At 39.8% G+C, this 12,255-nt stretch overlaps 1 protein-coding gene across 5 annotated transcripts in view; it reads right to left on the minus strand.

The window, feature by feature from the left end:
* The window catches only part of ARFIP1 (ADP ribosylation factor interacting protein 1), a 62,087-nt gene extending 52,358 nt beyond the window's left edge, over positions 1–9,729 (minus strand). For 2 of the 5 annotated variants that reach the window (XM_061584614.1, XM_061584610.1), the window contains exons 1-2: positions 9,493–9,635; positions 3,124–3,203 (exon numbers count right to left, since the gene is read on the minus strand). In XM_061584614.1, coding sequence (XP_061440598.1) covers positions 3,124–3,201 — 78 coding nt within the window. In that variant the 5' untranslated portion in view covers positions 3,202–3,203; positions 9,493–9,635. The other 3 variants (XM_061584611.1, XM_061584613.1, XM_061584612.1) reach the window with 3 other exon arrangements.
* Positions 9,730–12,255: the final 2,526 nt, after the last annotated feature.

The following is a 12,255-nucleotide window of genomic DNA, read 5'->3' on the forward strand; positions in this document are numbered from 1 at the left end:
TGTTACCACACAAAATGAACGTTTATTGAGAGGATTTTTTAAAACCCAACAACTTTGGGGTTTGTGCAGTTCATATTAACGTTTATAGCTTGCACAAGTTGGTGATAGAGTGCCCTCATGTGGTATGAGTATTTTTGCCTTAAAGTAGTTCTAGATAAACAGAATTGTTGAATTTGGGTAACACTAGCACCATTATCAGTGCACTGCTATTCCATAGGTGTTCTATGTGTTCAAAGAATTTTTTTAGGAGACAGCTTTGCAACTACTTTTTTTTCTTAATAGGGCATTTCCTCCTGGAAACTTTATCTGAACAGACAAAGAACAGTAAAAAGCCTTATCATTGAAAATGCAGTCTAATGTACATTAAGCTGGATACATGGTTTTCAGAGAATGAAAACTACAATTTTGGCAAAGTAGACATAACAAAGTGACAAGAAATATCAGAATTGACATTTTGAGGCCTCACTAATACATAATAAACTAAACTTGGCAGCCACATTTACCAAGCACACTTTCATATATTTTCAGTATTTTTAAATCAGTTGTGCACTTCACATTTCACTGTCATGTATATGCATATAAACTTCACAAAGACTCCTAACAACTAAACTAATGCCAGAAGATTTTGAGAGACAGTAACTGGCTTTTACTTATACAAATCTTGTTTAAGATTAAGCCTTTAATCACTTGAGACTCCTGTTTTATGAATCACTCTGCATTTAGGGCAACTATGAACTGAAACTGAAAAACCTATCAGCTGAAACAAGTATGGCATTGAATTTACTTAAGAGTATAAATCACCTTCCTATATAGTGGCCACATATAGCCATTGCTTTTACATCAGATGACCAATTATGAGCTGCTTTTCCACATAATACTAGACTATGATTTAGCGCAGGAGTAGAAGTCTTGGGCTCACATCTTTTGCTTCTGCTATGAAGAATTTTGAAACTTTTCTTTTCATTTTTCTCTAGTCACAGCTTAGTATTACATCTGAACACAGACAAATTGTGGCTCAGCCTAATTATGATTTACTAAAACAAACCAACTTCAAACCATTTTTTATGAAGCTGGCTTGTTTTAGTACACAATAGTCAGAATTAATGACAGTTTGGGTTGGGACGCAATGCTAAACTGTGGTTAATCAAAACTAGAAGGAGAAGTTTCCATTCTCCTACTTCTTGCCATATCAGACAAAGAGTGGATGGGGGGAACACACAAGCTCAAAGCTTGTACTGTCTCTTAATGCAATACCATGATTTAGTGATATGCGCTAAATCCTGACAATACAGAAAAGCTCCACTGGACGGCTACTTGAGGATGCGATGGAGGCAGAGAAGTGGGCCTTCTTCGCTGCCCTCACCGCCACACAGTAGGCATGGTTATGATGTTTTACTCGTGCCCGATCAGCCTCACAGCACATCTTTTGCCACTTGTGCTCTAGCTGTCATCTGGCCTGTTTCAATGCCCTTAGCTCACTGGTGAACCAATGTGCAAGCCAGGCTCCACAATGCCAGAGAGGGCACTCGGGTGCAACCATGTCAAGAGCCCGACGTGCCTCACTGTTCCACAGCGTGACAAGGGCTTCAACAGGGGCACCTGCTGTATCTACTGGCATATATAGCATTTATATAGAGAGCGCAACTTATAGACCTTTATAGCATTGTGCTGTAATGTTGTAACCCCTGCCAGACTGAAGGCAGCATGGAAAATTTCTGTGCTCCACATTGTCAAGTGGACTTCCCTCCCTTCTCACCCTGGGCACTTACCATGGACAGGTTTTGCTACCACCCCAAGTACACCATTTCCATTATCCCATCTAAATGAATGGCTGCACTTCGTTCTTATGGACATTTTGGGACATTTTTGAGATAAAACAAAGCCAAAACTGTATTCCGCTCACAAGGGTCAGCCAGGGGTCTCTACAATGTACAGACTCTCCCTCCAACATTCCCAGCCAGTCAACATGTCAAGCAAGTTAAAAAGCAAATTTGATAGATAGAGATGAATGAGTGGGTGCAGTTACCTTCCCCTGATGCTTCTGTTTCTCTTCCTCCAGTCACTCGGGGGGGAGGGGGAGGTCCTGCCTGCCACTAGCATGCAGCTCCCAACAGATTACCATCAAGAGGGAATATGGCCCTTGAGAGAAAAAAGAGTTCCCACCACTGTTCTAAAAGTTGCAGACTTACCCAACCAAAAAAGTTTATATTAAGATACAACCAGCACAACTGACATAGCAACAACTGGATGTAATGATTTGATGTTTGAAAGTGATCAGGAGCATTCTGCACCAGCTGAAGCTATTCAAGGGCAGATTTAATAGTAGAATTTGGCAATTTTCCTGTGTTCCTTGTCTTAATAGGGAACTTTGAGTAATAGGGGTTACTCAGGCACCAAATAAGCTCTTTGCCCAAAAGGGGGAAGTTGTGTCCCCAAGGAAATAGCTGAAATGGTAACAGTCCCTCAAACTTGGGACGAGGATAGACACTGCTTCCCCCTTCAAAATAAACAGTAGCTAAATACCCATGAGGGTGCAATCGGCTGAGGCAGGCATGCTACCTCCTGTGTGTTTTACCTGGCTGCTAGTATGCTTTTCAGTCAGACCTTGCCAAAAAACAGCAATGGACAGAAATGGGAGGCAGGAGCAACTATTTTGAGAGTTGATGAACCAATATCCCAGGGCTGACGTAGTGGGCCACCTAGAACACATGTGATTCCATCTTGTCAGCATTATCTCATTCTCTGAGAACACATAAGAACCCTTAATCAGTATGTTTTTAGAGTTCCACGTGTGTATCTTTCCTGAAAAATCACCAGGTGGTCCCAACTGCCAAAAAATGCATGGGGAGAAAAATGAGGCTGAGGGACAATGAAAACACTTACTTGATCAATAAATTCCACATTACTCCAACATCATGCTTTGCTATTTAATGGGGCAATGCAAAACAAAATTTAAAAATAAATTAATTTGTTTTCTGTTAATCATGGTTTGATTTTTATTTATAGTTTTATTTTTATATGTAACAATTAAAATCAATTGCTTCAAGATGTTTTTCCAGTCTGAGCCTGCTACTGGATTGGTTGATTTTTTAATAGTCACAACCATAAGTATCACCCAATCACCTCAGAGTCAGACTGGACTTCTTCTGGAGCCTGGAGAGGTTCATCAACAGTTGTTGGATTCTTCCTGTGTTCTGACATACCTGAAAGTGAAATAAGTTGAGCATGCATTAAATTATTCCAAGTAACTAAATAATGTGTTTTAAGGAAGTTCCTTCAAGATCCTTGAGCTTTTCCAAATATATGCATGCAAATTCTGTAAATCTTCTATCAACTAGCAAATTCTGTTACAAAATATAAACTATTTAAAAGCTCTTTTGTAAGACAAGAGACTGAACAACAAGGGAATAGTCAAGGGCTTTTTCAGCTAAATTGGACCTACGACTATACAAATGTTCCCAAGAAATCTTAAAATTAATACTAAGAACAAAACTACATCATTTATAAGTGTTGACAATTAATTCTACTTGTAGATCAACATATGTGATATCAATCAAAACACTAAGACAAACAAAAGAAACTAGAGGTCATAATGCTGTATATCAGCAACTGGGAATCTTTTTCAGGATGAAATACACACAATAATATTTTAGATACCTGATTTCCCAGGCATGCCGTATGTTTTATCATTTATATTCTAATTTAGTTCTGGAAATCCTGTCTAATATAAGCATTCCTTACCATAATGAGTGGTATTCAATGCTAGTCCTACTTAGTAGACCCACTGAAGTTAACAGACATGATTAATTTACCGCATAACAGCTTATAACATCCTATAACCAGGATTAGTTAGGGGGATTAAGGTCAAGGAGAAATTGCCATGAGATTTAAAAAAAACTCTTCTCCATGCAATACAGGAAGGTTTCAGGAGATAGAGTGGTGTGCTAGAAAGACTACTCTTTTTCTCTTCCCTCTCCCCAGAAACCTCCCTTTCGCTTTGTAGGGATGGATGGAACAGTCTATTTCTGGTGGTGTCAACTTCACATGCATTCAATCCCATTTCAACATTCTGTTTTTTCAAAGTCAATATGAAAATTAATATTTTAGTATGTATTTTGTCTCAATGTACATATTCCCAAACATAATGTATCCTAAAACATGCATTTAAAAACATATTTGGTACATTTTGAGCTAGCAACTGTATTGCAAAATTTGGAGAAGTGTGAAATCCAAAGAATAATTACATTCCAATTCATGAGTTAGTCTGGGAGTTATGAATTAGGTCAGTTGCCTTAAAAATGTGGACCAAAGTTCTTCTCCATTCCTACCACTGTGATACACAGCAAACTGATCAGTTTTGCTGACAATAAAGGTAAAGGTGTCCCCGCACTTGTAGTGTGAGTCGTTTCCGACTCTTAGGGTGATGTCTTGCGATGTTTACTAGGCAGACCGTATATATGGGGTGGGATTGCCAGTTCCGTCCCCGGCCTTTCTTTATCATGAGTATGCCAGGTACTCATTTTACCGACCATGGATGGATGGAAGGCTGAGTGGACCTTGACCCCTTTTACCGGAGATTCGACTTCCTCCTTTCATTGGAATTGAACTCCGGCCGTGAGCAGAGCTTCGGCTGCGTTACCGCCGCTTACCACTCTACGCCACTCAAGTCTTTTAGTACTCTATAGGAAAAGGTTTCAAGAAGATGGGAAATGAAACAAAAAAAGCATTCCTTCCTGCCGCCATGCCACTCCTCTTCATACAAGCCCTGAACAGCACTACGGGGATTCTGTTCCAGACTGGTTGGGTATCTGAATTGGAACGCTCTTTCTGTGGACTGGGGAAGGCTATAGTGCAATATTTTGCTGCAGGTTCCCAATTGTTCTGTTCTACTTTACAAGTGACCTATACTGCAGGAGCTGCTTCTTGTGCAATTTTAAAATACTCAGCTATCATCTAAAAAAATTATAATTATGTTCAGAAGCTTTAACATTCTAATATAGGTAATACAGTAAAGGGATTGTTCAACTAACGTCTATGATACTGCATGACACTTAACATAGTCTTAAGGCTATCTTCATATCTATCCTTAAATGTAGACTTCTACACCTAAAGCTGTTATATTAATTTATTTAAGACATTGATGTCCCACCTTTCCTTGTAAAAACTGTCACAAAACAGTTTTTCTTTCCAGCCCCCTAAAATGAATATTGAACAAATGCTAACCCTCTAGAACAGTGTTTCCCAAACTTTTTTATTTTTTTGTTGCTGGACTACAGTTCCCATAATTCCTGACCATTGGCCATGGTGGCTGGGGCTGATGGGAGTTGTAGTCCAGCAATCAAAAAATTAAAAAAGTTTGGGAAACACTGCTCTAGAAACATATGAAGGCAACGGAAAGTCCAACTGCTGAAGCCTTCAGCACCCATTTAAAACTGAGTACCAGAGACCTAAAACTTCTCTAGGTGTAAATACTAATGGCAATATCTACTAAGTAAGGCTGCATTCCTGTGTCTATGCAGAATTCAATGGGGCTTACTCTCAGGTAAGTGGGGTTGGGATTGCAACCTTAGTCATATTCACAATACACCTACTGAAGTAAATGGATTTATGTCCATTGCAGCAGGAGAAGTAATACCATCACTACGATCATTTAACCAGTTTAGAATGTCTTATTTATACTGTACCTATTTAAGAGTATTTCCATCATGTGGCCCACATTACCTAGCACAAAAGATAACATGCTGAACATAAGGTGGTGAAACTGAACCACGTGTATCTCAGTGTAATGTAATCCATCTTGCTACCTCAAAATAGTAAAGAAAAAAACACCACTTGGTAGTGAAACATTTGAGAAGTCACTGCCTGTTAAAGTATATAAACCCACCCTCTAAAAAAGAAGTTAACATTGGCACCTAAGACATACAACTAGATAACACTTAAGAAGTGCTTTGAACACTTGAAGGCACTATACAAATGTTAAAATACTTATTATTTCAGCCTCAAGTGAAGGCTTGGAAAAAAACCAGGGGAACCCCCCCCATTTTATTCTGATTTTTCAGGAAAACACAAAACAAAAAAGGCTTCAGAAAAAAAGGAAAACTGTTTTATTCCTAATTTTTCTCAGCCTTCACATCTCTATCCTCAAGCACTGACCCCCTTTCTCGTCAGGCCACTGGAGAGCCTGCAATGTTTCACCCATGTATCTGTCATTACTCTTTACTTCTGCTGTTAAAGGCTTTGACTACATGCTCTACCCATCTAGACTTGTCTAAACACCTGCCCCTTTTTCTCTTCCTCAGTCAATTCAGAAAATACCCACCAAACTTTTCTTTTTCAAAATAAAAAAAATGAGAATCTGAGTATACAGAGCCCTGACAATAATTTAAATTACTGTATCCTCACTTCAATTTGTGTCCATGGAAGTAAAATGGGGATGGAGACAGACTTGAAACCCCAGGATCAAGTAGTGTTGCTACTTCTTTCTGATTGACATTACCTAATCTACTTCTGTGAGCACTAGAGTGAAGCTTTATCTTTCAGGAGGGTCAGTCATTCACATGCATTAGATGTCCTTTGACATTGTCCTAGAACCTTGCTTCCTAGCCTAGTGACAGGAATGTGTATTATGTGTGAAGGTGACATCATCAACTTGAGTTAACCCCAAGATTAAACAAACCCTCTCATCTCAAATGAATGAGAATGTGACCACAGTTACAATAGAAAAAGTGGCAAGCATTTTCAAACAAGTGAGGAAGTAATTACCAGTAACCTCTTTGCCTCCTAGGACTCAGGAAGTTAAGCAAAGTTACATTGCAGACTAGTATTGTGCAGACACAGTGATTGTGGTTTTCCATGATGTATTTCTAGCCTGCCAAGAATCCACAAATATTGTCACCGGGGTGATAAAAAACTTAACCCTGCAGCCAGCAGGACAAGCCTCCAGTAAGTTCAACTAAAATTATATAGAAGCACTTCTTTCAAAATTGGCACCAGGCTGCTTCTTATTGGAGCAATATAGTTCGAACAGGTAGATAGAACATGGATTACCTTGGCCATATTGTGCCACACATCAGATGACAGTTCAGGAAGCCACCACTAAGTTTCCATTCAAGTCATGAATAAAACTCTTAATGTAGCAGTCAAGTCTTATCAGTTCATGGCCTTAAAGGAGCACATTAGTATCTTACCCAAGAAGGGTTGGACGGGAAGATTTGGTAGAAATGCCCTACCCATCACTTCTTCCCTGTAAACATTCCCTTCACTGATAGTGGGTACAAAAGTAGAACACTTAACCTCTTGGAGCAGGAAGAAAGAAAGCCTCACTAGCTACCAAGCTCAGAGAGCTTCGGCTATTGGGCGGTATAGAAATATAATAAATAAATAAATAAATAAATAAATAAAAATCTGTTGACCTGTAACCACAGTTCAGTGATTTATATAAAATGATTCTAGCTTTAATTTTAGCAGAAATCTCAAGACTATATATTACTATGAAAAATGATGATCCAATAATATATGTGTGCTGTGAAAACCCAAACACTTCCTTTCAAAAAATGATGTCTCAATTGGCAGAAGGCAGAAGAAATATAATCCATTACTTCCTCTTAGTTTCCTTAGCTTTTATTTTAAAAATTATACCCCACTTTTCACCACATCTGAATCTCAAAGATGTATTTTATTTGGTTCTGTTGTTCCTGCTTTTTCATTTATATTTTTTTGTGATTGTATTTTAATATTGAGAGTTGTCTACGATTTTATAGGTAAAGTGACTAGATTAGGAGCCAAATATTAGGTAGAGTTGACTGTACTGTGCTGGACAGTTGCCTTAGCAATTGCTGCTCCTCACAGTCTTTTATTAAGCACCAAAGTGATATTTTTATTCTTTAAAATATACCTGTAGTACAGTAAACACCACAGAATTAGAGCAGTAACCTCTTTGCCTCCTAGGACTCAGGAAGTTAAGCAAAGTTACATTGCAGACTAGTATTGTGCAGACACAGGATGCTGGACTAGATGGGCCACTGGCCTGATCCAGCAGGCTCTTCTTATGTTCTTATGTTCAGAGATGCATGATTCCGTAGCTAGCCTCATGTTATTTCTTTTGTCCTCAAATACACAATAAAACAGATCCTAGTACAAGAATAAAACTGTCTTAAGAAACCATAAGACATGTCCTCCAATTGAAATGTAAGAGGGGGAGGACACACAGGAGAACAGGGGGAAGAGTACATTCTTGGGTAGCTCTCCAAGGTTCTAGCAATCTATAAAGCCACAGTTTCAGAAAGATTTAGTACAATACATACAAAGCCTAAGTACTAAGCAAGAGGAATGCTGTGATCTAAAAAGTGCCAGAAAACACCAGAGCACATTCTTCACCTACTCAGCACCCATCTTTGTAAAACTCATGGTATTTTGAAATAGGTACCTGCTGAAACCATTTCCTGTCTTTTCTTCCTAGGGGCAAAAAAGCTCATAATCAGGCCTGGCTATCAACTTTACCCACTGAGTATTAAGAGGTCATTATAACTGTAGTTATATTTAGGAATATGTTTAGTATTAAGTTTCTTCAAAAGACCAGACAATTATTCAAGTTTTAAATCTCAGACAATACTAAACTGTAAGTTTCATTTCACAAATGAAGACAGCTACGTTTGTTGAACATAAATATTTTGGTTTAAAAACTCATCCAAATACAGGTAGCAGTTTGTAGTCATGGAGCCTAGGAAGCAGGACAGAGAGAACTGTCTAGACAGGAAATGATCAGAGAGCAAAACCAAAACATCAGCAGCTTCACTTCTGGAAGTCTGACTTAAAGGTTTGAGTACCAACCAAACGAAAGTATTTATTTTAAAAAAGTGGGAAGCTAAATAAACTGGAAAGGAAAACAGAGAAAGTCATTTTTAATGAGTAGATATACAGTACATTCTTTCGCCAGAGACAAGTACTTCCTGCTTCTTATCAACTCTACACCTGTCAGTGCCCCACCCACGTAGAGATAAAACTAGGAACCGGGTGTGCACCAGGATACCCAGCTCATTTTTAACAGTCAATAAACCTGCAGAAATTTACGAGGCGAAACAAATATTTCCCCGTCATTTTGTTGCTCCGTACCATGCCAAACAAACAGCACCTGTTGAGCTACTACCTGTCGGGCAGGGGCAGTTGAGAAAGGGGCGGGACTGTCGCCGGGGAGGAAAGAGCGAAAAAGTTCATACGAGACCTAGGTTCCGGGCTACAGCTCAAGGACTGCAGCAGAAGACAGGCCAAGAACACCGGCCTGCTTCGCGGACGCCGGTGGAGAGGGAAAATGGTGTAACGGGAGCGGCAGCGCAGGCAAACAGGCATCACCGTGCTCGAAGAGAAAGAAGCACACGGAGCACTTCATACCGGCCCCGTCTGAGGGGAAACACACCACTCATTACTCCACGGCCCCTTCCCCTCCCTCAACAGCGAGCACCACCCACCACACCCTTTTCCTCCTCCCTCACTTACCTTCAACTCGACTACTTCCAACTGCTCGACCACAGGCGTCGAAAAACCGGCCAAGCAACGAAATAAAGGGTTTTAAGAAAACCCCGCTCTCGCAGATTGCTTCAGCTTTTACACTTCCCCCCCTTTCCCTTTCCCCCCCGAAAACCAACCGGAATTGCCTGGCCGGAAGTAGAGTGTCTACTTGCCGCTCTTGTAAACTTCCTCCATCCAAAAAGGCCGTTCTAGGCGATGGCTATGCGTGGCAAGATGTCGCTTCCACGTAGCTGTAACCATGGTAATAGAATCCGGGTCCTTCCCTACTTCTTGCCCATGCCAAGGGGATGCGATTGTAGACTTAGTAAAAAATAGAAATATCTTCAGATAACAAAACAATGTATGGGGCAAGCAATGCATAGAAACAGGATACCATACCCTTTAAGGCTCCCCCACTTTGCGTTATGATTCTGCCCGGAATGTAGCGACGCTTCAATGGGAACAGGAAGTGAGGGCTCTGCAACGTATGTATGTATTTTCTTTCCCAGAGGACTAGATATATTAAATCAGTTGCAGCAAAAACAAGGAAGAGTCTTGTCTCACCAAAGAGTAACGCGCTTATTACGTGCAGTTCGACAATGCCTTTATTTGGAACAAACCAAAATGGCACAAAACTGTGGCAAGTTTTCGAATCTTTCAAAAATCTTCATCATTCAAGATAATACTCAAGGCACGGGGGGGGGGAGTACAAAAATAAGGCTGCCTGTAATAGCCATGAGTTCAGTTTGCAGCCTTAGTTCCAGGAAAGAACCAGCCTTACAGATACTAGGTTACAAGCCTGGGATTAAAGGGGGGGTAGCAATGGCTGCTCCTTATTTCAGAGAAATAAAAGTATGGCTTGTAACCTAGATCAGTCCTAAACCTTTATTATTTATATTCATTAATAGGGAAAAACCTTGCGGTTTAAGAACGTACCTATAACCCACAGTTATTTCTATCAAACTTTAAAAAGCAGCGAAATTGGGCAGCTGTAGTGAATGCACCAGGGCAGCAGGAGACCTGACCACTTTCAGATATTGTACTGCCCTAAAAATTTATCAGTCCTCCTCTCTGAGATATTGTACTGCCCTACAAATTTGTCAAAATGCAAACACCATTTGGGTTGGTCTTTCACAGTCCAATCCACTTCCTGTGTAGCTTGGAAGAATTTGGTAACGTGCCTCTGAGCATATGGTGAGTGGTGGCAACACTTGCTATCTCCAAAGATGGAGAATTACATTTTTGTATGTTGATTGGTGTTCTTCTTACGTTGCTTCTTTCCTGTGTTATTTATGTTTCTACAGAAAATCTAATCTAGAAAATTTTATTTCCCTCATTATTCATCCTAGAAATCTCTGCCAAATTTATATTTATTAATTTCAAAGCCTTTTTATTGGTCAGTGTCATGTGATGGTGAAGACAGCCATTTGTGCTTCAAATTGGAGATTATGTTCTATTTCTATTTTGGGTGCATTAACAGTTGAATCTGAAACTGCAGTATGATGTAAAATCAGACTGATTACAATATGTTGCTACTTCAGCAATGACTCTACTTGTTGCAAAAAATAGGATGCATGTTTTCAACCTACTGTGTTTAAACCACTTCATCTAAGGTGCCAACACTGTGCTTTTCAGCACCAGGTCAAGACTTTCCTCTTCGCCCATGCATTTTAGCATGTGTTTTTAAATTGCTTTTTAAAAATGTGTTTTTAAATTTGTAATTTGTTTTTAATTGTTGTAAACCACCCGGACAGCTTCGGCTATGGGGCGGTATACAAACAAACAAACAAATAAATAAGGCAAGGTGGGCACAGTCAATTAAAAACACAGAGCACACCTAGAATTTTGCTAGAATATATTTCACCTCCCACTGTTTTATCTTGTGCAAACTGAGACACTCCTGATGTCCACTGGAGACTATTCTGCAGAATAGTCAGTGCCATTATTCCACAATTGTTTTTGGAGTTTTTTTAGTGTAAAAAGTGTAAAGTGTTGCTGTACTTCACATATTCACAGAAATAGAAACAAAAGAAAATGATTTCCTATAGGAAACTTCACTAAAATTGCAAAGTAAATCAGACATATTTAAAGTGACCATTAATCTTAATAATGTTGCCTCCTTCCTGCTAAAACAAGATCAGCACAGCACATCTTCTTTCTATGATTTGAGCTGATTGCAGGTGTTGCCACCGCTCACCATATGCTCAGAGGCACATGTTACCAAATTCTTCCAAGCTACACAGCAAGTGGATTGGACTGTGGAAGACCAACCCAAATTGTCTTTGCATTTTGACAAAGTTGTGGGGCAGTAAAATATCTCTCAGAGGTCAGGTCTCCTGTTCCCCTGGCGCATTCACTATAGTTGCCCAATTTCGCTGCTTTTTAAAGTTTGATAGAAATATCTGTGGGCTGTCGGTACATTATTAAACCACAAGGTTTTTTGCCTATTAGTGAATTTCTCTGCTTTTTAATCTGGGAGGTAAGAAATGGAATCCTGTGCAAGTTTGCTGAGAATGGATTGATCATTTGCATGCTTATTGAGTTCAGTGGGATTTACTCCCCTGCAATCATGCTTAGCATAGGTGAAACTGACCACAGGGGATGGGGAGGGGAGGAGGAGGACGGGGGAGGGGAGGAAGGGCAGAGGGGAGGAGTGGAATGGGAGCAGGCAGGAGGGGGAGGGGAGAAGGATGGGTTTCATCATTTGCATGTTTATTGAGTTCAGTGGGATTTACTCTCCTGCAATCATGC

This window comes from Rhineura floridana, chromosome 9 (assembly GCF_030035675.1).
Source record: "Rhineura floridana isolate rRhiFlo1 chromosome 9, rRhiFlo1.hap2, whole genome shotgun sequence".
In the NCBI taxonomy this organism is placed as follows: Eukaryota; Metazoa; Chordata; class Lepidosauria; order Squamata; family Rhineuridae; genus Rhineura; species Rhineura floridana.